The sequence below is a fragment of the Hemicordylus capensis genome, chromosome 17, assembly GCF_027244095.1.
Source record: "Hemicordylus capensis ecotype Gifberg chromosome 17, rHemCap1.1.pri, whole genome shotgun sequence".
Taxonomy (NCBI): Eukaryota; Metazoa; Chordata; class Lepidosauria; order Squamata; family Cordylidae; genus Hemicordylus; species Hemicordylus capensis.
Window position 1 is genome coordinate 2892320 of NC_069673.1, and position 23545 is coordinate 2915864.

The 23545-nt window shown below is 46.5% G+C and overlaps 1 protein-coding gene across 1 annotated transcript in view; it reads left to right on the forward strand.

Moving 5' to 3' along the window:
• CCDC180 (coiled-coil domain containing 180) overlaps positions 1-23545 on the forward strand; it is a 71157-nt gene that overhangs the window by 7667 nt on the left and 39945 nt on the right. Inside the window, exons 5-14 of the mRNA XM_053282386.1 lie at positions 933-1042; positions 1143-1271; positions 2095-2205; positions 5742-5837; positions 9550-9713; positions 10600-10719; positions 13645-13724; positions 14722-14810; positions 16567-16689; positions 21158-21331. Coding sequence (XP_053138361.1) covers positions 933-1042; positions 1143-1271; positions 2095-2205; positions 5742-5837; positions 9550-9713; positions 10600-10719; positions 13645-13724; positions 14722-14810; positions 16567-16689; positions 21158-21331 — 1196 coding nt within the window. The remainder of the gene's footprint in view (positions 1-932; positions 1043-1142; positions 1272-2094; positions 2206-5741; positions 5838-9549; positions 9714-10599; positions 10720-13644; positions 13725-14721; positions 14811-16566; positions 16690-21157; positions 21332-23545) is intronic.

Consider the following 23545-nt stretch of genomic DNA (forward strand, 5'->3'; position numbering starts at 1 on the left):
TCTGTTCAGAGGTGAAGCCTGGCCAGCACCTTGTATGCAGTGAGCTTGTACTTCCTAGGATCTTTCTCAACACAGAAGGGATCCTGTGGTAGGCATGCCGGGTTTCCTCAGCAGAAGGGCCAGGGTGGAAGGGGTTCCTGGAAGACAGAAGGTTTGCAAACCGCTGTCCCAGGAAGTTTCCGAATAGACAGCAGGGCTTAATTGCCCCAATCCGTCTTGGATTGCAAGGTTGTTCAAAATGGAAAGCCATACTAACCTAAGCCATTTTTGGAAAGGCGGTATATAAATCAAATAAATAAATTAAATACCGCTGAGGGAAGCCAATACTTTCTGTGTTTCTATTATTTATTGTACAGCAGCATTTTAAATGTACTCCTTGCTCTTCTAGAAAAAAATATTTAAGGCCAGAGTGGTGTAGCAGTTAGAGTGTTGGACTAGGAATGGGGAGACTGGAGTTCAAAGCCCCATTCAGGCATGAAACTCACAAGGTGACTTGTAGCCGGCCACCTCTCTCTCAGCCTAACCTACTTCAGAGGGGTGTTGTGGGCTGTCCATTCAGGACTTCCAAACTTTCTTTCAGTCCTGCCCAGCAGATGTGGCATGCTCAGTAGTACTAGCTAGGAAGTTGTCAAAAGCCTTGAAGAAAGGTCATTCTGCGTATCCAAAGATGATGGTTGAAACAAGGCTCACCTCCTATATGGCATTCTCCTTAGAGCAGCCTAGTGTATATCTGCAGCTGCACATCCAGTCTGACTTACCTTTCATCCTTGCATTCTCTCTTTCCCCTTTATTTTTTTCTATCTTTCTCGCAATCTCTCTCTCTCTCTTTCTTTCTTTCTCTCTTGCTCACTTTCTTTCTCTCTTCCTTCTATTTCTTCCTTCCTTTCTCTTTTTCTCTTCTCTGCCCCCCCACTTTTTTCCTTTCTTCCTAGTTCATGAGAAGAGAAACAGGAATATCATTGAACGTATCTCAGAGAGCAGGAAGGGCCGTCATGATGAAGCAGTAGCAGCCCTACGGCAGGAGTTAGCACATGCTGGGAAGGTGAGACAGTCCTTTTCAGTACTGACCACTTTATCTGCTATTATGCACAAACCAAGGTTGTCCTGTCTCATCCACCAGATTATTCCCCCCTCCATTTCAGGAGATGGAGCAATGTATTCTGGAGCCTGGGATATCCTTTCTGAGCAAGCTGGCAGAATCTGATAAAACCATCGAGCGCATTTTCTTGAGAGCTGAAAAGGACTCCGATCTAATTACCTACACCACACAAGTAAGGCGATGCATTGCTCTCCGTTTAGCTCTGCTGACACGTACCTGCAACCAGCCTAAACCAGATGGCTTGTGTTAGGTGCTTAGCTCATGCTCTGGGTTCGGATCTCACTTGAGCTCAAACCAAGTGGCCAAAGTAGAATAGAAATTTTATAACAGAATAGGATAGAATTTTAGAGGTGGAAGGGACCTTGGAGGTCTTCTAGTCCAAGTCGAACCCCCGCTTGGAAAACCTCTGGTGAAAGAAAGCCCACCACTGCATGAGGCTGGCAGTTCCATTGTCCAAGAGCTCTTACAGTCAGGAAAATCCTCCTTATTGTCTAGTTGCAATTTATTGTGGCTGGGGATGCTGGGAGTTGTAGTTCAGCGACATCTGGAGGAACCCTGTTTGGGAACTACTGCCCTGGCAGGGGGAATCTCTTCCAGTGCTCACACATGTCATCTCCCATTCAAATGCAAATGAGGGTGGACCCTGCTTAGCAAAGGGGACCATTCATGCTGGCTACCACAAGACTACCCCTCCTTATCCTGCTCTCTCCTTATCCTAAGGAAACATAGCCGTGGGACCAACAGATGCTCTGAGTAGCAGAATAAGGTGTGGGGCAGTGGTGATGGAAGGCAGAGGGACGGTGGCTCACCAGCCCAGTTGGAGAGGGCTGGTGGGCCTGAAGACAGGATCAGCAGCCATAGAAATGGGTGCGCCTTATTCATGCCCCCCTCTAAAAGCCAGTATGTGGCATGGGGTCAACTTCCGTTTTCCTCAAGATCTTTTAAACGTGATGGAGTGTTCCCTGCTAGAATTCATGCTATGTCTCTCTTTGCAGGACTTTGACGAGATGTGGAACCTTATCTGCCAGCAGTCCTTGCTAAGAAGGCAGTGGATCAGAGAGCTGGACGAAGCCTTGCGCAAGGCAGAAGTGGATCGAACCGAACGGGTGAGCCAAAAGATGTTATCTGAGCGCTTGCTTCAACGTCGGAGCTTAGCGAGGGGCTGCGGAAGGCAGCGGTGCCCAGCTCCGTGAAATAGTGCTGATGAGTGTATTGTCAGGAAAACTATTCTCTTCCTGAGACCCAGGACGGGGCAAAGTAAACATCCAAAGCATTAACTTGGAAAATAACAACCAAAGAGAGGCTGTGGGCCGAGCATTCATGAGGTCCCAGCTTCAGTCCCCAACAGTTAGGAGTCTCAGCTAACAGGCCTGGGAAAGACCTTAGCTGGCGGCCCTGAAGAGTTGGACTTGCGGTAGCGAGCATGGATGGTCTGCCTTTGCTAAGCAGGTTTCACTTTGGTTTGCGTTTGCATGGGAGGCTACGTGTGTGCACTGCAAGATATTCCATGTAGGGGATGGGGCCAACGTAGCTCAGTGGAAGTCCATCAATCAACCTTTATTACGGTCAGAGACCAGCATAAAATTATATGAGTACATATTAATACTAAAAGTGAATACAAGTGAATACATCATGTTATATGATGATGATAATGATGATGAAACATATCATGAAAGGCTAAAATTAAGGATGAGATAAAAATGATTACATATGTGCACGTTAATACTAAAAAACTAAAACTACTAAAAATAAAAGAGATAAAATAATACTATTTCTATTATAAAAATGCACAGAACAGATAAAAAGGGGAGTATAAAATGGTAAAAAAATCCAGATTAGCATGATAAAAAACAATAGAAAAGCAATAAAATGCAATTAAAAAACAAGGGGAAGGGAGGCATGGGCAAGTGCCAGGTCAGTCCAGAGTCATCAAGAATCAGATTAAGGCTGAAGGGGCTCACAGCCTATCATCCTCCGACGGATGCCGATTGATCACAGCCGCACAGTACCTGGCAATGCTACACGTAATGGCAGGCTTCGTGTCGGAGAGTAACAAGGAGCTGTAGAATTGTCTCAGACGTCCTGGGAATTTGCTTAACAATGGGAGGATGAGAGAGGCATGAATGTCTCTATAGAATGAGCAGTATAGGAGGACATGCTCAGTAGTTTCAGTCCGTCCTGAGCCACAGGGGCACAGTCGCTCTGCAAATGGGATCCTTCTGTAACCGCCCTCTAGCACTGCTGAGGGGAGAGCATGGCAGCAAGCTCAGTGGAAGAGCTTCTGCATATCTGCGTGCAGAAGGTCCCAGATTCACTCCCTGGCAGCATCTCCAGGGAGGGCTGGGAAAGATCCTGACGTCTTCATGGTCCTCCTAAAAATGAATAGAGAAGGAGATGCTTTTATTTCAGCAGGGAGCGCATTCCAAAGTCCTGGGGCAGCCACAGAGAAGGCACAGATTTGAGTTGGCGGCAACCGTAACCAGACCTCTCCAGATGATCTACACCAGAGCCAGCGTGGCGTAGTGGTTAGAGTGCTGGACTCGGACCGGGGAGACCCGAGTTCAAATCCCCATTCAGCCATGAGACTAGCTGGGTGACTCTGGGCCAGTCGCTTCTCTCTCAGCCTCACCTACTTCACATGGTTGTTGTGAGGAGAAACTCAAGTATGTAGTACACCTCTCTGGGCTCCTTGGAGGAAGAGTGGGATATAAATGTAATAATAATAATAATAATAATAATAATAATAATAATAATAATAATAATAATCTTAATTGGCGACAAAGTTCACGACAGAGAAGGTGCTCTCTTATGTACCCTGGACCTAAGCCTGAACCTATTTAAGAGCTCAGTCTACCTCTCTTGTTAGATCAGCATGTCCCATGGGATCTGTCCATGGTGCTGAATCCTGACTAACCCTGCCTTGCTACATGACCAGACGTTGTAGGCTCTGGTCTCTGGGATGAGACAGGATATGAACTATAGTTGCCCTGGTCGATCTTATGCCTTTTCTCACAAGCATCTCTTTTTGTGCCCCTCAAGAAAACAATGTTCTGAAACACACTGGGCTTAGAGAGAGTGCATTTGTAACAATTACCTCTTTTTTTGTACCTTTTTGGAGTGCCAGCTCCCTTCTTCCATGCAATTGCTTCAGTAATGCAGAAAAATATGCTTTTATTACAGAATCCCCACATGTTTTGAGCTAGGTACTCTTTATCTTTATACTTGGACTTCCAAAAAGCTTTCAGCAAAGTTCCTCATCAAGGCTCTTGAGAAAACTTAGCATTCATGGGATATGGGGACAGGTTCAGTTGTGGACTGGTAACTGGTTAAAGGACAGGAAACAGAGGATAGGTATACACAGTCAGTTCTCTAAATGGAGGGAAGTAAAAAGTGGGATCCCCCAGGAATCTGTACTGGGACCAGTGCTTTTAAATTTATTCATAAATGATCTAGAAGTTGGGGTAAGAAGCAAGGTGGCTAAATCTGCAGAAGACAATGAACTATTTAGGGTAGTGAAATCCACAACAGGTTGTGAGGAGCTCCAAAGGGATCTCTCCAAACTGGGGGAGTGGGCAATAAAATGGCAAATGCGGTTCAATGTTAGCAAGTGTAAAGCGATGCACATTAAGGCAAAAAAACCCCAACTTCACATATACGCTGATGGGGTCTTAGCTGTTGGTGACTGACCAGGAGAGGGATCTTGGGTTCATGGTGGACAGTGTCGATTCAGTGCGTAGCAGCAGCAGCTGTGACAAAGGCCAATTCCATGCTTGGAATCATTAGGAAGGGGATTGAAAATAAAACTGCTAATATTATAATGCCCTTAGACAAAACTATGGTGCTGTCACACCTGGAGTACTGTGTACAATTCTGGTCACCACATCTCAAAAAGGACATTGTAGAACTGGAGAAGGTGCAGAAGAGGGCAGCCAAGATGATCAGGGGCCTGGAGCACCTTCCTTACGAGGCAAGGCTACAACACCTGGGGCTTTTTAGTTTAGAAAAGAAGATGACTGAAGAGAAACATCAGCGAAATTAAATAATTGATTCAGCTGGGAGCAGGTGGTCCCAAAGATATCTGGGGCCCAAACCATTGAAAGGTAATAACTAGCACCTTGAATTGACCCAGAAACAGACTGGCAGCCAGTGTCGTACTTTCAAGATAGGTGTAATATGAGCACTGCAGATAGATAGATCGATTGATTCCCCCCAGCTGTTTTTGGACTACAATACTTTGGCCCCAGAGACCAGGGGTAAGAGGGCCTCTGGGCACATACCCCACTCCCCAAGTGTGAATGCACAGAAGACTACTTGAAGAACTATGGCTGAAGCTAAGACACCTGTCATTTCCCATTGCTAAGTATAAGAAGATAGCGATAAGACACTAATAATGCATTTTTATTTCAAATGATTCCTGTGCATGTGATGTTTTTGGATAATTTCATCTTGGGAAATAACATACCAAGGCCGCTAGTGCTAATATCAGAAGGGTTGTTTGCAGCTGATGTGCATGCATTTGCCTGTGTACACTGCACACACCCACCACCAACCAGAGGGAAAGCAGCCAGGTAACTGCTACATCAACAGAGAGGGGGTTGTTCTATTTCTCCTGCTTCAGCTTTCTCTACTTTTTGATTTCCAGATCAAAGCCTTGCTGAAAAGATGTACCAAGATTCTAGAGGACATTGCCTACTTCCTGTCCCCGGATGTTCACAGGCTGATACACAATGAAGCCATGGTAATCTCTCTCCTCTTGTTAAAGGAGACTAGAATTCTGCAAGTGGAAACCACAAGCTTTGCATTTAGAGGCTTTTGTGGAGGGGTTTGGACAAATGCCTGCGGTTGAGTTGATTTAGATACCTAGTTCTGGTGACAACATCTGGGCTTGGTATGGAAGCAGGTTTATGGAGTGGACCGGAAAAGGGGGATGAGATCTGTGGGACACTGTAGGGAATAAGAACAGATATTGGGCAAGGGAAGGTTAAGGCAGATATTTGTGTGTGGACGGATTTGCCGCTGCTGGAGCAGTGGAGGAAGTTTCAGTGCTTTGCAGACAGGCATACCGTATCGTTCCAGGGCAAGCTCTGAAAGAAACTGGTTGTGCAGGCTTCAGATTGTGGATGGGGAAGATCTGCCTGTGGAGGGTGTCTGTTGGCTGATGCCTGTGATGTCACAAACCCTCCACCACGCCTCAGAGCATTTTTGCAGTTATGGGGAGAAACATGATTATATAAATAAGCACCAAAGGGGCATAGGTGGTGCCCCTTTAGTTAAGTACAGTTACAAAACACACAAAAAGGTTCTGCCATTATAGCCTCAAAATTCTATTGCTTAAAAAAAGGTTACAACTGTTGAGCGAATAACTTGAAACCCGGAGTGTGTGATCCTCTTGATGAGCTCTGCAAACGTGCCTCCTTTCAACAAGATCTGATCAAAGCTGCCACAGTGCATGTTAAGAAAGCTGACCCTTTGGTCCTGGGATATCTTCTATTTCTTTAAATTTTGATGAAACTGTTCAGGCTTGTCTGGGAAGGCAGTCCTCTGTTGATTTGGTGGCATTTGGAGCAGCGCTTCAAAAGTTATGAGGGTTTCCCTGCCCCATTCAAGCCTGTGGCTAGCAAGTCCTGGCAAAGTTAGGCCGAGTGTGGCCGGTTTGAGAGTGAAGCCAGAATGCCGACACGTTTTGCCAGTACTCTGGCCGAGGGAGCCAGCCCTTGGATTCAGTTATGGAAGGTGAACTCTCAGGGAAGAGCGGGAGGGGAGCCATGGAGTGGACAATTGGGGGAAACCAGGTGGGGAGTTAGAGCCCTGTATGGGAGAAGCAGTGTCGGGGCTGACTAGGGATGCGACCGAATCGTTTTGGTGCCTCCTTAGCGAGGCGCCGGAATGATTCGAGTGGCCGCGTCTGAAGTGTTTCGGCAGGGGCGAGCGGTAGCTTTAAGAATGAGGCAGGCTGTTTTGGTCGCGGCCTTGTCCTTCCCAAAAGGCTGCGTGCGTCGTCATGTTGCAGTGTTGTCGCAGCGGCAGCACGCACATGGCCGCCACACATACACACGCGGCAGCCATGTTTGTGCCGACTCTGCCACACAGCCGCATGCGGCCTTTTGGGAAGGGCAGTGCCAAGACCAAAAGAGTGGCAGAGCAGGTCAGGACCTGTGTGCCTCATTCTTAAAGCTACCGTTCTCTGCTCCCCTCCCCGCCACGGCCGCCCGAAACAATTTGTGCACATCCCTAGGGCTTACTTCTGAGTAAGTCTGCCCAGGATTGCTACATCCCTTTCTCCCTGCTCCCCGCACCTCTCTGTACTGTCAGGCAGAGAGTGGCTCCCTCAGAATTACCTCAGAATTACCTCAGAATTACCTCAGGGGACCCTGCCCTGGCTGCCCATCCCCCACTGCCAGAATGCTGACGGGAAAAACTGCACTTGCTGTCGGCAAGGAGGTGGTTTTTCCCCCCATTGACTTCAGTGGAGTGGGCCACTTTAATTGCACCATTTTATTAAAACGGGGGGAAAGCAATACTGAGGTAATTTCAGTAAAATTTAGCCTCCATTCTGCCTATTTGCAAAGCTCAGCTTATCTGACAGTCCCCAACTCACTCATGAGTGTCTCTCTCCTGTTTCCCAGACTTTGTTGCAGGAGAGGCTTTGTTTTTACATTGTGGGGACTCGGTAGGTCAGTGATCTTGACTGTTTTTCTAGCGGGGAGTCACTTGGGTAAAAACCTCCAGTGTGAGAGCCATAGGGACATAGGAAGCTGCCATATCCTGAGTCAGACCCTTGGTCTATCTAGCTCAGTATTGTCTTCACAGACTGGCAGCAGCTTCTCCAAGGTTGCAGGCAGGAGTCTCTCTCAGCCCTCTCTTGGAGATGCTGCCAGGGAGGGAACTTGGAGCCTGGATGCTCTTCCCAGAGCGGCCCCATCCTTTAAGGGGAATATCCTCCAGTGCTCACACATGTGGTCTCTCATCTATTTATTTATTTATTTTTACATTTATATTCCCCTCTTCCTCTAAGGAGCCCAGAGCGGGGTACATAGTTATGTTTCTCCTCACCACAACCCTGTGAGGTAGGTTAGGCATTAAAATGCAAACCAGGGCAGACCCAGCTTAGCAAAGGGGACAGTTCATGCTTCCATAGGAAGCTGAATCAGACCTTTGGTCCATCTAGCCGAGTATTGTCTGCACAGACTGGCAGCGGCTTCTCCAAGGTTGCCGGCAGGAGTCTCTCTCTGCCCTGTCTTGGCGATGCTGCCAGGGAGGGAACTTGGAGCCTAGATGCTCTTCCCAGAGCGGCCCCATCCCCTGAGGGGAATATCTTACAGTGCTCATATGTAGTCTCCCATTCATATGCAAACCAGGGCAGATCCTGCTTAGCTAAGGGGACAAGTCATGCTGGCGACCACAAGCCCTTATCCTGTCAAGCTTGATCCCTGTGAAGCCTGAGTACCACCTTGAAAGGCACACACAGAGCACTGGGAAGTATTGTGGCTTATGAGGTTATGTACGATATATTTTTATGGAATTGTGTTGCTGTGTATGTTATTGCTTGTAATCCGCCCTGAGTCCTGTGGGAGTAGGGCGACATATAAATCTCAAACAAACAAACAAATAATCGACTTCCTCTGCACCTTCCTCACAGATGTCTTCGGCCAAAGAAGTCTTCCCAGGGGTCTGTGTGTCCCTTTCAAGATACTGTTGCGCATACTGTCGTATACTTTATTTATTTATTTATTTATTTTACATTTCCATCCCACTCTTCCTCCAAGGAGCCCAGAGTGGTATACGTGGTTGTGTTTATCCTCACAATAACCCTGTGAGGTAGGTTAGGCCGAGAGAGACGTGGCTGGCCTAGGGTCGTCCACTGAGTTCATGACTTGAATGGGAATTTGAACTCGGGTCTTCCCTGTCTTAGTCCAGCACTCTAACCACTACATCACACTGGTTCTACTACACCGTTGTAAGACTCTACTGTAAGCAGAATATCCTACAATTGTCATATAACACAATGCACTGCCTGCAGTGTTCATTAGAATCAACACTGAGTGTGATATTGAGGAAGGTATTGGATTACCAACACTGTAATGACAAGCGTCCTTTTCACAAACCACAGAAATAACTCCAATAACTTGCTGCTTACAACACGTCTTTGATGCACCCACATGGACACCATGGGGTATCTTTGCTGGTGCCTGGCACTACATTATCCTCATTTTCAGCTGGGCCTCAAAGACCAAGGAAAAATGCAGGTTCATGGAAGGCAAGTTGTAAGCTAACACAATTCTGGCTTTTTCAAGTTGGCTATTATGTCAAATTCTCCCCTTCTCTGGAGCTTTATCTGTTGCCTACCTACAGCTTCTGCCAATACCTGCAGAAAACAGGTATGTTATCTCCCATAATACAATGGGCTGTGTGTACCTCTCTTAATTATTGGTTCCGTCTTCCTATCACAGATGATAAACCAAGCCCTGCTGGCCAACCGGAGAGCAATCGCCAGGCTGTTTATGAACCTGATGGAGGCAGACCTGAAGCAGGAGGTCTTTCAGTGGTACCAACTGGAAGAAAGAATAAACATCTGGAGAGCTGTGCAAAAAGATCATATAATTTGCAGTTTCAGGTCAGGGGGAAAAAAATTACTTCTCCAATAGCCTCTCCAAGGCAAGAGTCTTTCTCAGCCCACCCTGGAGATGCTGCTAAGGAGTGAATGCCCGCCTTGATGCTCTCCCACTGTGCTAGCATCCTGCCCCCCAGATTATATAGGAAGTTGCCTTATACTGAGTCAGACCATTGGTCCATCTCCCTCAGTAGATTCAGATTCCTTTATTACGGTCATCAGCCAGCTAAATAAACATACAGTAATCGTCATACTTAAAGGCCAAGTAGAAGACAGATCATCCTGGAGAGAATATATCTATGTGGTCGCTAAGAGTCGACACTGACTCGACGGCACTTAATCAATCAATCAAAAAATCATCATACATAACAAACTGGAAAGGCGGGGTACTTATATCAAAGCAAGTATCCCTTTACGGATTTTACAAGCTGCAAAAAACAGAATTTAACCACATGTTAGGAAATTGAATCATTACAACTGGACGACAATTCTTGAAGATAAAACATATCAGTATGGCCGCGAATCCACCTCAGTATTGTCTACACTGACTGGCAGCAGCTTCTCTAAGGTTTCAGGCTGGAGTCTTCTCTCAGCCCTACCTGTTGTTGGGTCTCTGATCATTTGCTACTGTGACTGAGGATGATGGGAGTTGTAGTCTAAAACAGCCGGTGGGTTTGGAGTTTGATATTGACTGGCAGCAGCTCTTCAAGGTTTCAAACCCCCCAGCCCTGTCGGGAGAGGTTGCCAAGGATTAAACCTGGGACCTTCTGCGTGCATAGCAGATGCTCTCCCACTGAACTATGGTCCCACCCCAGCCTCTAGCTTTTAATTCACATGACATCTCCTGCAGCGCAGTATTGAATCTGGTGTTTGCTTCTGTCTTGCGTAGAGAGTTTATGGATAGTGAAAGAATCCAGGACCCGAGCGCCGTGAACACAGAACTGGAGAACATGCTGAAAGAACAACGGTCACTCAGTGAGAAGAGGGCAGAACTTCTGAATTATCTCGGGTAGGTGGAGAGAAAACCGAGAGGCCGTTTCTCATACTGACCAGGCCAAGATGTGGTTGGTGGAGAAGGTCCAGCAGTGGCCAGACTGAAGCCAGGTCCAGCAAGACAGTCTGCAGGCAAGAGCTCTGAAAGGGAGCACCAGACGGGTGGTGCTAGCTGACAGCTTATGTCGGCACCAGTGAGAGCCCACCCTCCCTGGGTCCCTACTCCAGAGGAGACATTGCCCCCTCCCTCCTCTTGAGTAGTCCCATTGGGAAGGAGGCCCCAAGAATCTAGGCACACGCTCTGCCCTGGTGCAGCACCACCTCTGCTCCTGGGGATTTGGGGATGATGGAGGGGGCTCTTCTAAGGGGCGACCAGCTGAAGGGTTCAGGGGATTGTGATTGGGCCCTGGGACCCAGGCTGGTGGGCACTTCCTCCTCCTCCAGCTGGTCGTTGTTTGCGTAAAGCTCGACTGCGCCAGTCATCAGGACATCTGTATAAATAGCTATCCCACCCCCACCCCACGCAACCACCTGCAAAGAATGCAATATGGAGAGAAAAGTTCATCAGGAGTACAGGTGGTTAAGCTGCAAGGAAAGCTCATGCCCAAACGATGAGGCGGTTGCCTGAGTTTATTTGTTTAAAGTATTTATACCCTTCCCCTCCTGTGCACTTCTGCTCGGGGCGGCTCACAACAATAAAATAGATACAAGACACAATAAAATAAAATTAACCAAACTAAACAAACAAGTTAAAAGTCAGGTTAAAAACCACAATCGTTATTAGCAATCGTTATTAGGTTCAAACTAAAAGTTGTTTTAAAAGCTAAAAAACTGAAAATTATAAAAAGCCAAAGAACCTACTAGATATAACAAAAAAAAAATTGGCGCATTAAAAAGCCTACTTAAAAAGGTGTGTTTTAAATTGTTTTTGAAAAACACTGAGGGAGGAAGCATGGCGAAGCTCTTCCGGGAGGGCCTTCCAAAGCCAGGGGGGCCACAACCGAAAAGGCCCCATATCTAGTCCCCGCCAACCGGATCTCTGTTAGTGGCAGGGCCATGAGCAGGGCCTGAGATGATGAGCAGAGGGCCCTGAGAGGTTCATATGGGCGAATGCGGTCTGACAGGTACCCCGGCCCCAAACCGTGTAGGGCTTTAAAGGTCAAGACCAGCACCTGGTAGGAGGCACAAAGCCAAGCAATCCACCTGTAAGAGGATGGCACTGGGTAGCCCAAGAGGGGTGCGGCCAGCCAGAACAAGTCACAGGAACATAGGGAACCGCCTTCTACCCAGTCAGGCCCTTGGCTCCACCTAGCTCAGTCTTGTCAACAGTGACTGGCAGCAGCGGCTCTCCAGGGTTTCAGGCAGGAGTCCCTCCCAGCCCTAGCTAGAGACACTGCCTGGTTTTACCACTGAGCGGTGTTCCTCCCCTCCAAATCAGGGTTTCAGACCAGGGGTCTTTCAGTTCCATTTGGAGCTGCCCGGGACTGAACCATGGGCCAAACCTGGGACCTGCTGCATGCAAATCAGATGCCCTCCCATTGAGCTGCAGCCCCATCCTGCTACCCCAAGGGAAATACCTCACAGCAGAGGGCCCTCACATGTAGTCACCCATTCAAATGCAAACCAAGGCAAGCCCTGCTCCACGAAGGGGACAGAGGTAAGCTTGCTACTTGCAAGACTGGCTCTCTGCCCCCACGTCTGGGAATGGGAAGAACAGGGAAAAGAACCGAGGATGGAGTGGAGACACAGGAGAGCTTCCAGTCTGGTGGTGAAGTAGGCAGGTGGCGGGACAGCCAAGCGAAGGGCGGGCTGTCTGAGCAGCACAGCCCTGTCCTTATCCAAGCAAAAGGTTGTGGGAACTGCTGAGGCGTATCAAAGGCTTTATAGTTTTAGGTAGAACCCCATTGGTTGCTTGTGTCACCTGACTGTGCTGAGCTGACCGCTGCAATACCACCCTCTGGCCACCTGCTGTGGGGGTGCTGCAGTGCCACAGAGAGCAGGCCGGCAGTTTTCCCCTCTGCAGAGCAATGACTGCAGCTAGGACAGCCCGATGCCGCTGGCATGGGACCTGTGAGGTTATCCATTGCCTGCTTCCTGTGTCGTTAGTGTGGGCAGAATTCCAAGTTGCTGCTGATGGATGATGATTTAATTTAATTTAATTTAATTTAATTTAATTTAATTTAATTTAATTTAATTTAATTTAATTTAATTTATTTAACACACTTCTATACTGCCCAAAACCCACGTCTCCGGGAGGTTCACAACAAACAAACAAAAAGCCAAAACATTAGTTAAGATAAATGACGACAACAAAAAAATAAATGACATAGAAAAGTTAAAACATTACGACAATCCAGATTTTAAAAACATGTTAAAACGATGCTAAATCTGTTAAAACAATATTTAATCCAAAGCCTGGGTGAATAGGTGCATCTTTAAGACTTTAAAAAAGTTGTCAGAGATGGGGAGGCTCTTATTTCAACAGGGAGCACGTTCCAAAGCTCTGGGGCAGCTGCGGAGAAGGCTCGTCCCCAAGTAGCCACCAGACGAGCTGGTGGCAATTGCAGACGGACCTCTCCAGATGATCTCAGTGGGTGGTGGGGTTCATAATGAAGAAGACAGTCTCTTAAATACCCAGGGCCCAAGCCGTTTAGGGCTTTGTAGGTTATAAACAGCACCTTGTATTTTGCCCGAAAACTTATCAGCAGCCAGTGTAGATCTTTTAAGATAGGAGTGTTATGGTCTCTCCAAGATGACGCAGAGACCACCCTGGCTGCCGCATTCTGAACCAGCTGTAGTTTCCGGTCTGCACACAAGGGCAGCCCCACATAGAGGGCGTTACAGTAATCCAGTAATTGCAGATTGCGTGAAGAGTGATCACATCACCCTCCAGGGCTTGACGTATAAAATGGAAAATGGTTCTTTTTTCTTTTCTTCCTAGCAATGTATTGCCTCTGTCACACACAAAGGCCAAGATCAACGAATGGTATGAATCTGTCGTGGCTTTAAACAAACGTATAGGTAAGGGAGGAAAACATCCAAGTTCTTTGTTGTTATTTAGAACAAGAGTGGCCGCTTCTTTATCTTTGTTTTTCCAGAGGTTGTCCCAGGGGCCAAGAATCCATTTTGCCTTGCCACCAGACTCACAGGCAGTCAGGCTTTGTAATGAATCGTGTTGCTATGACGATTTATAGCTATAGAGCTTGTGTATATGGGACATCACATACCATATTTACCTGAATCAAAGACTAGTGTTTCCCCCCAGGTTCTTTGATTTTAAAAATTGGGGGCAGGCGGGGGTTATCTTAAATCCAGTCTCCTCTTCCTTTTCAATAAATTTCCAGAGACGCAAGTTTTGGGTGATATAGAAATATTTATAATAAAAAATAAATAAAATAAATAAATACAGGTACAACCTGTATTTTTTAAAGAGGGTCCTCTTAAATTCAGAGTTGTCTTCTATTTGGGTAAATATGGCAACAAGAACCGAAGAAAGTGATTTTTAAAATATGGCACATTTCTGGCCCCCACAATATCTGGAAACCGGTCGTCCTTTCCTTTCCGCTGAAACTGTGGGCAAAACGTTTAGCACACCTGGCTAAACGTTTATGCACACCAGGGATCTATTGCAACTTTTGTTGCAGGTTCATACTTGTTATCTGATATTTGTTATTCTCTTATCAAAAACATCTTGATGTCACATAGAGGTTTGCGAGCATTTTGAAAGAGCAGCGGGCAGGAAGTGATAATATTTAAAACATCTGAGAGAGAGAAATATTTCATGAGAGGTTCTTTCAATTTTCTCTCTCTCCCCAAATTTTCCATTCATTCTGTCTCTGGCTTGGGGAGGGGGGAAGTGTTTTTTTTCTGACCCTCCCCCTTCCACCCCTTGCAAGTTTTTCCATCTCTGCATGGGTCCAGGGATGACCAGAGGGGCTGCCGTTACTCCTGCCCTGTGTAGAAAGCTGTGAAGATGTCCTCTTTATTCCTGTCTCCAACCCCCTTTTCTTCCCTCAAGATACCCACAACGTGCAGTGCATGATGAGAATCCGCCTCCAGTATGAGAAAGTTTGCCAGGAGTGTCTGGCAAAAGTCCAGGATTGCAAGGTGAGTGAGGCAAGAGGCTGGGTGCAAAACAAGAGGGGGCCCAAGCCTAACCTGTTTTAAACATCCCTTTTTGTTACAGTGGCCGAGCTCTGACTTGTGAGCCCCTTGGGGACAGGGATCCACCTTATTCATTCATTCATTCATTCATTCATTCATTCTCTATGTAAACCACTTTGGAAGCTCTTGTTGAAAAGCGGTATATAAATAGTTCTTGTTGTTGTGGCAAGTCACTGGAACATTGGGAGCTGCCATATACTGAGTCAGACCCTTGGTCCATCTAGCTCAGTATTGTCTACACCAGGGATTCTCAACGTTGGGTCCCCAGATGTTCTTGGACTTCAACTCCCATAATTCCCAGCTACAGTGGCCTTTGGCTGGGGATTATGCGAGTTGAAGTCCAATAACATCTGGGGACCCAACGTTGAGACTCCCTGGTCTACACTGACTGGCAGCGGCTTCTCCGAGGTTGCAGGCAGGAATCTCTCCCAGCCCTCCCTGGAGATGCTGCCAGGGAGTGAAGCTTGCACGCAGAAGATGAATCCCTGTCCCCAAAGGGCTCACAATCTAAAAAGAAACATAAGATAGACACCAGCAACAGTCACTGGAGGTGGACAGGGCCAGTTACTCTCCCCCTGCTAAATAAAGAGAATCACCACATTAATAGGTGCCTCTTTGCCAAGTTAGCAGGGGTTAGATGTTCCCCTTAGGGGATGGGGCAGCTCCATATGCATGCTTGCATGCTGCAGGTTCCAAGTTTTAATGAAAGGCAGTATAAATGATTGTTTAATGATAATTTTCATGAAAGGCAGTATAAAGATCTAACAATAAATAAGTTCCCTCCCTGGCGGCATCTTCAGATAGGGCTGTGAGAGAAACTCCTGCCTGCAATCTTGGAGAAGCAGCTGCCAATCTGGGTAGACAATACTGACCAAGATGGACCAAGGGTCTGACTCAGGATATGGCAGCTTCCTATGTTCCGTTAAGCAGCTTGTCATATTCTCTCTCTCTCACTTTTTAAGGAAAGATAAATTTTCAGAGCTGCACAAAAACAAACACTGGGTGTTTACAGATAGAGGAATATTTATTTTTTGATTTGATTTGATTTGATTTGATTTATATACCGCCCTTCCAAAATGGCTCAATAGTCTCTTTGAAAATTGGAGTTCTTTTTTTCTTATCCGCTCCCCATCCAGATAAAATTGTATCCAGTTGTGCAATGTCACAGTTCCATCTTCTGGCCATTTGCTGCCCATCCGTGATAATAATCTACTTTTAAGTACTTTTAAGGTAGCCTGAAAAGAGTCTATTCTCATCATGAATTGGCAGCAGATGGCCAGCAGATGGCAGTGTGAAATTGCACAACAGCAAAGCACCCCATCTGGACAGGGAATTGGGAAATTTAAAGAACTGTCATCTTCAAAGAGAGTATATCTCCGTCTGGAAACACCCATTTTTTAATTTTTACTGTTAATGTCTTCTTGAGGTGTAATTGAAGATCAGGTGCTCTGTCCAGCTAGAATTTATATTTTTTAGTTTTAAAGAATGAACTTTGATGTATGCTGGATGGACAGCTTGGGTCCCCAACTTACTCACGCTTGACACCTGATGGGGAGGGTTATCATGCCAACTGGCAGGGTGCTCTTTCAGCTGTTGTTGTGAATTAATATTGCTGTGATTTAGTTAAACCAGCTGTAATTGCCAAGTTGCTTGTATATCAGCTGCACACCAGTAACCCCACCATTTTCTTTCTCTCCAGCAAAAACTGTTGGAGATGAAAATCTGTACGGAGAAAGAGGCCGAGAAGGTGGTGAACCCCCATTTCTTTCAGCTGGTTGGGAGGTTGCAGAGTCGCTTTGAACACGAGGTGGAAACGATGGATGTAAGTTTGCCAGTGCCTCTTCTTAACCCTGCTTCCCGAAGCCTCCCGATGAGTCCACTGGGGTAGTTGGTACCATCTGGGGGGAACTAATACTCATTGTGATTTTTGAGAAGGTTTGCACCCCTCATGAGAAGGAAAATAGATGATAGCATGGCAAGGCTTTCAGTGTGTCTTCATGCTTTTCTTGTCCTGACCATCGGGCCTGCAGCAGCCGCATTTGCAATGGTGTTTTGAAAGCTTTGAAAAGTTTTCAAAACACAAAATCTACTACAAAGTTGTATCAGTGTTGTCAGAGGCATGTACAATGACAATTGGCAGAAATGTCCTCCAAAGATTACTCCATGGAGAGAGTAATTTGTTCATTGTTATCCGAACCCAGGGTTGCTCAACTTTGGCCCTCTTGTGGAGAGCCAGCATGGTGTAGTGGCTAGAGTGCTGGACTAGGACCGGGAAGACCCGAGTTCAAATCCCCATTCAGCCATGAAACTAGCTGGGTGACTCTGGGCCAGTCACTTCTCTCTCAGCCTAACCTACTTCACAGGGTTGTTGTGAGGAGAAACTTAAGTATGTAGTACACTGCTCTGGGCTCCTTGGAGGAAGAGCGGGATATAAAAGGTAAAAACAAACAAACAAACAATAAATAAAGTGTTGGTCTACAATTCCCATAATCCCTGGCTATTGGCCACTGTGGTTGAGGATTATGAGAGTTCTAGTCCAAAAACCTCTGGGGGGCTGAAGTTGAGCAACCCTTACACGAACACTTTCTTGTGTGTTAAAATGACTGCTATTTTACCTGAATTGTTTGGAAGTCGGGATAAAAATGAAGTGATAAGACACAGAAAGTTGTAAGTGCAACAATGCTATAACCTATTTTCCAGCTCTAGGGGGCTAAACATTGCCAAAAATTTCCATCATGGGCATTTTTGTTTTTGTTTTGTTTTGTTTTGTTTCACACATTTGTATACCGCCCAAAACTTACATCTCTGGGCAGTTTACAATAAAACAATACAAACAAAAGAAAATAAAGGTTAAAAACATTACAATAATTTAAAATTTAAAACAATGTTAAAAACTATTAAAACAGTATCTAATTAAAAGCCTGGGTGAACAGATGTGTCTTAACAGCCTTTTAAAAGGTTGTCTGAGATGGGGAGGCTCTTATTTCAACAGGGAGCACGTTCCAAAGCCTCAGGGCAGTAACAGAGAAGTCCTGTCCCCGGGTAGCCACTAAATGAGCTGGCAGCAACTTTAGACAAACCTCTCCTGATGATCTCAGTGGGTGATGGGTTCATGGTGAAGAAGACGTTCTCTTAAACACCCTGGGCCTAAGCTGTGTAGGGCTTAGTCCCCTGAGATTTGTCCCCTGAGATGGTGTCGATGCCCAGAATTTGTGGGCCTGCCTCATGAACTATTAGTAGTGCAGTCATGGAATCATAGTGTCAGGAATGGATCCATCAGGACCCTAATGGAGCTTCATGATGTCTCCCATTGGAAGCCATAGCCCTCTTGTGATGTTCTTGCTGTGAGCTTTCTACATGGCATTGTTGGACCCGTTTATTCTCTAGTATTCTTACTTTCTTATCTGCCTGCTGCCCTTCTGTCTGCTGTTTCCCTGCATCTTCGGTCCTGCCTCTTCAGTTAGACTCCCTGACTCTGACCTTAACCTGTAATCAACTCTCTGTTTGCTTTGAACCTCCTGTGTTCGCTTCCTTTGGCCTGCTTCCTAGGAACATAGGAAGATGCCTTCTACTGAGTCGGACCATTAGTCCATCTAGCTCAGTATTGTCTACCCAGACTGGGAGCAGCTTCTTCAAGGTTGTAGGCCGGAGTCTCTCTCATCCCTATCTGGAGATGCTGCCAGGGAGGGAACTTGGAGCCTTCTGAATGCAAGCATGCAGATGTTCCTCCCAGCGCGGCCCCATCCCCTAAGGGGAATGTCTTCCAGTGCTCACACATGTGGTCTCCCATTCAAATGTAAACCAGGGCAGACCCTGCTTAGCAAAGGGGACAATTGCTACCACAAGACCGGCTCTCCTCCTCTGGCTTTCTGCCTGAGCTCCTGCCAGGGACTCATATTTCTCAAGGTCAAATCCTGAGGATAGCTGAGATTGGTATCTGCCAGGATGCCATGATTCCTTGCCATTGTCACTTGGGTACTGAAGAATACAAATGATGTAGAGGATCAGTGACAGTGGATCGGTGTGAATTACCACAAGAGCAAAGACAGTTGCACAAGAAGGTGATTTATTCCCTCTGCGTTTGGATGGATGGTCTTTCTCGAGGGCATTACTTGGAAAAGACACTTTCTTCCCCATCTTCTAAGCAGATGAGTGTATCCAGCTCAAGAAGAGATTTAAGAGACAACTGGGCTAGGAGAGAACTAATAAGTCCTTTCTTGGTCTGGATACCCAAGAAACTCAAATTTGTCGGGAGAAAGACTTCTGGGTTTACTGTCTCTGTCTCTGCCAGTTTTCCTGCTGTGGGTACCCCAAAATCCTGGAGGATTTTTGCACACACTACTCTGTGTGTGTGTTTGGCTGCTTACAACTCAGACTCCCATGAAAGGGTGGAAAGAAAATTGATGATCAGGAGAGCTGGGCTTGTGGTAGCAAGCATGACTCGTCCCTTAGCTAAGCAGGGTCTGCACTGGTTGCCTGTGAATGGGAGACTAGAAGTGTGAGCACTGGAAGATATTCCCATTAGGGGATGGAGGCACACTGGGAAGGGAATCTGGGTTCCAAGTTCCTTCTCTGGCAGCATCTCCAAGATAGGGCTGAGAGAGATTCCTCCGGCAACCTTGGAGAAGCTGCTGCCAGTTAGGCATGTGCACAGAACTGGTTTGGAGGCCCTTTATGGGCCTCCGAACCAGTTTGAATGGTGGGCGGTTCCACCAGTTCAAAGGCAGGGGTGTGTGCATCTTTAAGGGTAGTGTAAGAGATTTTTGACCCTCCAAAATCCCTGCAACCAGGAATAATTGAAGACTCCAAAAATCCTCACATTACCTATGGGTTCTTTTTATGGTGCTGGCTGTCAAGAATCCCAAGACCCAAGAAAACACGAAGATAAATGGAAAGGTATATTCAATCAAAGCTGGTTTATTTTTCTTACCAATATTCAGATGAACTGCAGTACATATACACACAATGGCTTTCCTTTCTCTCACAGCAACTAAATTAAAATCTAACTGACACCCTATAGATAATCAGAGCTTTCACTTTACTCTTTTCGGCTTACCCTCTGGGCTTACCAAGAGAGAAACGGATGTTTCCCTTTTTGTCAAAGTTTTCGGGCGTGTCGAGTTGGGCAATCTTCCTCTGTTCGCTTCGGCTTCAGCGTCCACCCCTCTCGACCCCCTCTGGGCTCCAAATCAGGGCCCTAAGTATCCCACCCTATCTGCCCACGCACCCGACGGTGATTGGCCAGAGAGAGGGGTCCTGACCATTGATGACCCATGGCTAACCCGATCCATTTGACATTTTACACCATTGGCTAGGGAAGATGTCATCGGCCAGGGGAGATGCGAAAGAGGAACAAGGTGCGTGCCAAACGACCCCTCCTCCCAATGGAACATCGAGCCCTGGCCAGTTTCGATCTGAGATATCAGAAAATGAGGAAGTGTGTCCGAGCCGACAGGCCGATTTTCACTAATATTAGACAAAGGCACTAGGTGGGGGCCGCCCTTGACAGCATGGAAAGTTTGCTGCAACAGAGGAACCTGACCTTCCCTCATAGGAGCCAAGACCAGGGCCTAAATTGTGTCAACCCAAACTCATGTCAAGTATCTATTCAATACAATGTGGTTAATCTATCCATACATCTATTTAATATAAAATTGGGCCGAGCAGGCCTTACAGTAGGGGAGGGTGCACTTATCCCTCCTTCCACTTTCCCCCCGCTGGTGCTCTGCTTTCTCAAAGTCTATCGGGACATGCCTGCCGTGTGCCCTTTGAACCACCTCCGCCCGGATCTGTGCACATCCCTACTGCCAGTCTGTGTAGACAATACTGCGCTAGATGGACCAATGGTTTGTCTCAGTATATGGCAGCTCCCTATGTTCCGATTTGTTCTATCCCTTTTAATTCTCTGTTACTCTAAAACACCAAAACCAAAATAGCCTCAGCAAATTCATATGCCTTTAACTAAACTTGGTTCTGAACTTGGGTCTTCAGGTGTTGGACTACAACTGCCATCATCTCCTGTCGCAGTGGCCAAAGGACGGGAGTTGCAGTCCAAGACCATTATGCTTGAAGATGATGGGAGTTGTAGTCCAACCATAAAAGGGGTCCCAAGATTGACAACCCCTGCTTTAACCCAGAGCAGCACTGAATAAAATTTGTCCTCACTGGTGGTTAGAATTGGCCCTCATCTGTCATCGTGAAATGAGTTGGCTGATATACCAGTTAAAGCTAATTTGCAAATTTGTTAAAGCTGATTAGCAGGGCTAATTCTTGTCTTCCGATTTCTTTAGAAAGATTTTGAGCACCTGGTTAAGCATACGGAGATCAACTGCAGCCACCTCTACCAGTATTTCCAGGATGCTCAAGTCCTCTTGGATACACACCAGCAAAACCTCATTCATCAGGAGAATGACCTGTATAGTAAATTGAATGAATGTCGGAACAAGCACGAAGGTCTGAACAAGGTCAGAAGGATAGTTTGATTTATTGAGGGGCCGGGAGGGCTGGGTGGGTGAGCGGCAGCTGCAGTGGGGTCATCATAGGTGCCTTAGGCAGGGCTGGAGGCAGGCTGTGTACATCTGGGTCTGCTCTGGGCTAAAATCAAGTGTGTTGCCCAGAGAACCCAAATTCTTCACCAAGACATGAGGAATCCTGCATCTCACATAAATTATACAAATTCAGCCAACTGGATACTCTGTCTTGGTCATTCATTCTGCAGTTTTTGCTGTCTTCCCCCCGCTTTTGAAACATAATACGTAATAGAATATAATCAAGGATAAGGAATATATATATATATATGTATAACTGAAACAAAAATTTAAAAAAAAACCCTATTTAAAAATCCTTAAGCATTGACTAACATGATATAAACATCATTTGCCAAAAGAAAATGGGGGTGGGGGGTCGGAGAGGAAAAATGTGGGGAAACACACCTTCTTCTGTGGATATATTTCTTCAAACCATGAGCAGTTCATTAAAATTGGACCAAATTGCTGAAAACTCTGCTTCTTTACCTTTCCATCAAAAAAGGAATAAAAGTTTCAAATGCTGACAAGGAACACACATCGGTTATCCAGAGTTGCAATTCAGGAGTAAATTTGTCCTTCCGGTCCTGTATTATGATCCTTTTGGCAGACCTCTCCCCCTGCCCCTCAATGCCGACATGCATAATTCTGATGTTGCGAGGAAGAGGCAAGAAGCTATACAGTGGGGTGGCTAACCTGAGGCTCTCTAGCTGTTGTACTACAACTCCCATCATGCCCAGCCACAACCAGCTCTCCTCTCCAGAGAGGAAGTCTGGACAGGTTGGCTGATTGGCAGAGAGAAACACGCAGCCTAGATCAGTCTCCCAGGCCCAACCCGGGAGCATTGAAGGCCTGGCCAGCTCAGGGAGAGCCACACCGGAAGTCAATGGGCTCATTTATGCGACCGCTGGCAGGATAGGAGGAGGGCCCCCAGCCACGTGTTTGCAAATATCAAGGTAGGAAGCGGAGAGTGTGATCAGCTGCAAGGTGGCAGCTGGGTAGGACAAGGGCCCCCGACCCAGATTCCACCTCCCCAGCATTTTATCGAGGATGGACAATATAGAACATGTCTTTAATTTATTAAAAGCCTAGCTTTAATATATTCATTTCCTCCTAACATTCCTCCTCGTACAGAGGGGACAAGGGGGGAGGGTTCACCTCCTTTAAGGGAGGAGAGCTGGTCTTGTGGTAGCAAGCATAACTTGTCTCCTCTGCTAGCAGGGTCTGCCCTGATTTGCTTTTGAATGGGAGACCACGTGTGTGAACACCATAAGATATGCCCCTTAGGGGATGGGGCTGCTCTGGGAAAAGCACCTGCATGCTTGCAAGCAGAAGGTTCCATGTTCCCTCCCTGGCACCATCTCCAGATAGGGCTGAGAGAGACTCCTGCCTGCAGCCTTGGAGAAGCGTAGATTGAGCTACATGGCCAATTGTGTGTCTTGGTAGAAGGCAGCTTCCTATGACCCTAGGTCTGACAGTTTATGTCATCGTGACCTTGTCTGAGGATGCATTTGATGGAACTGTCTGTCAGTCTTGCTTCCTCTTGGCTTGTTGTTGAGTTTTAATATTACTGCTTATGGATCGCTTGATGTTGTTTGTTTTAAATTGTTTGTTATGTATTCTGACTCTGAACTGCCCTGGAATGGAAATAAAATAAAGTAAACTGTGCCGTTAAGTCAATTTCGATTCCTGGCACCTACAAAGACCTGTGGTTTTCTTTGGTAGAATACAGGAGGGGTTTTCCATTGCCGCCTCCTGCGCTGTATGAGATGATGCCTTTCAGCATCTTCCCATATCGCTGTTGCCCGATATTGTACCAGTGGGGATTCGAACTGGCGGCCTTCTGCTTGTTAGTCAAACATTTCCCCGCTGTGCCACTTAAGGTGTTGGGATGGAAATACCAGCATCAAATTAGCTTGGGGAAAATCAACAAACTTTCAGCCTCACTCATTAAAATAGTTCCTGAAAGTGAGTCAGCTAAATAAAATTAGCCAGTGGATCTGCAAATTTATTTATTTATTACATTTATATCCTGCTCTTCCTCTCAAGGAGCCCAGAGCAGTATACATGGTTATGTTTAACCTTACAACAACCCTGTGAGGTAGGTTAGTGAGTTTCATGGCTGAGTGGGGAATTGAACTCAGGTCTTCCCAG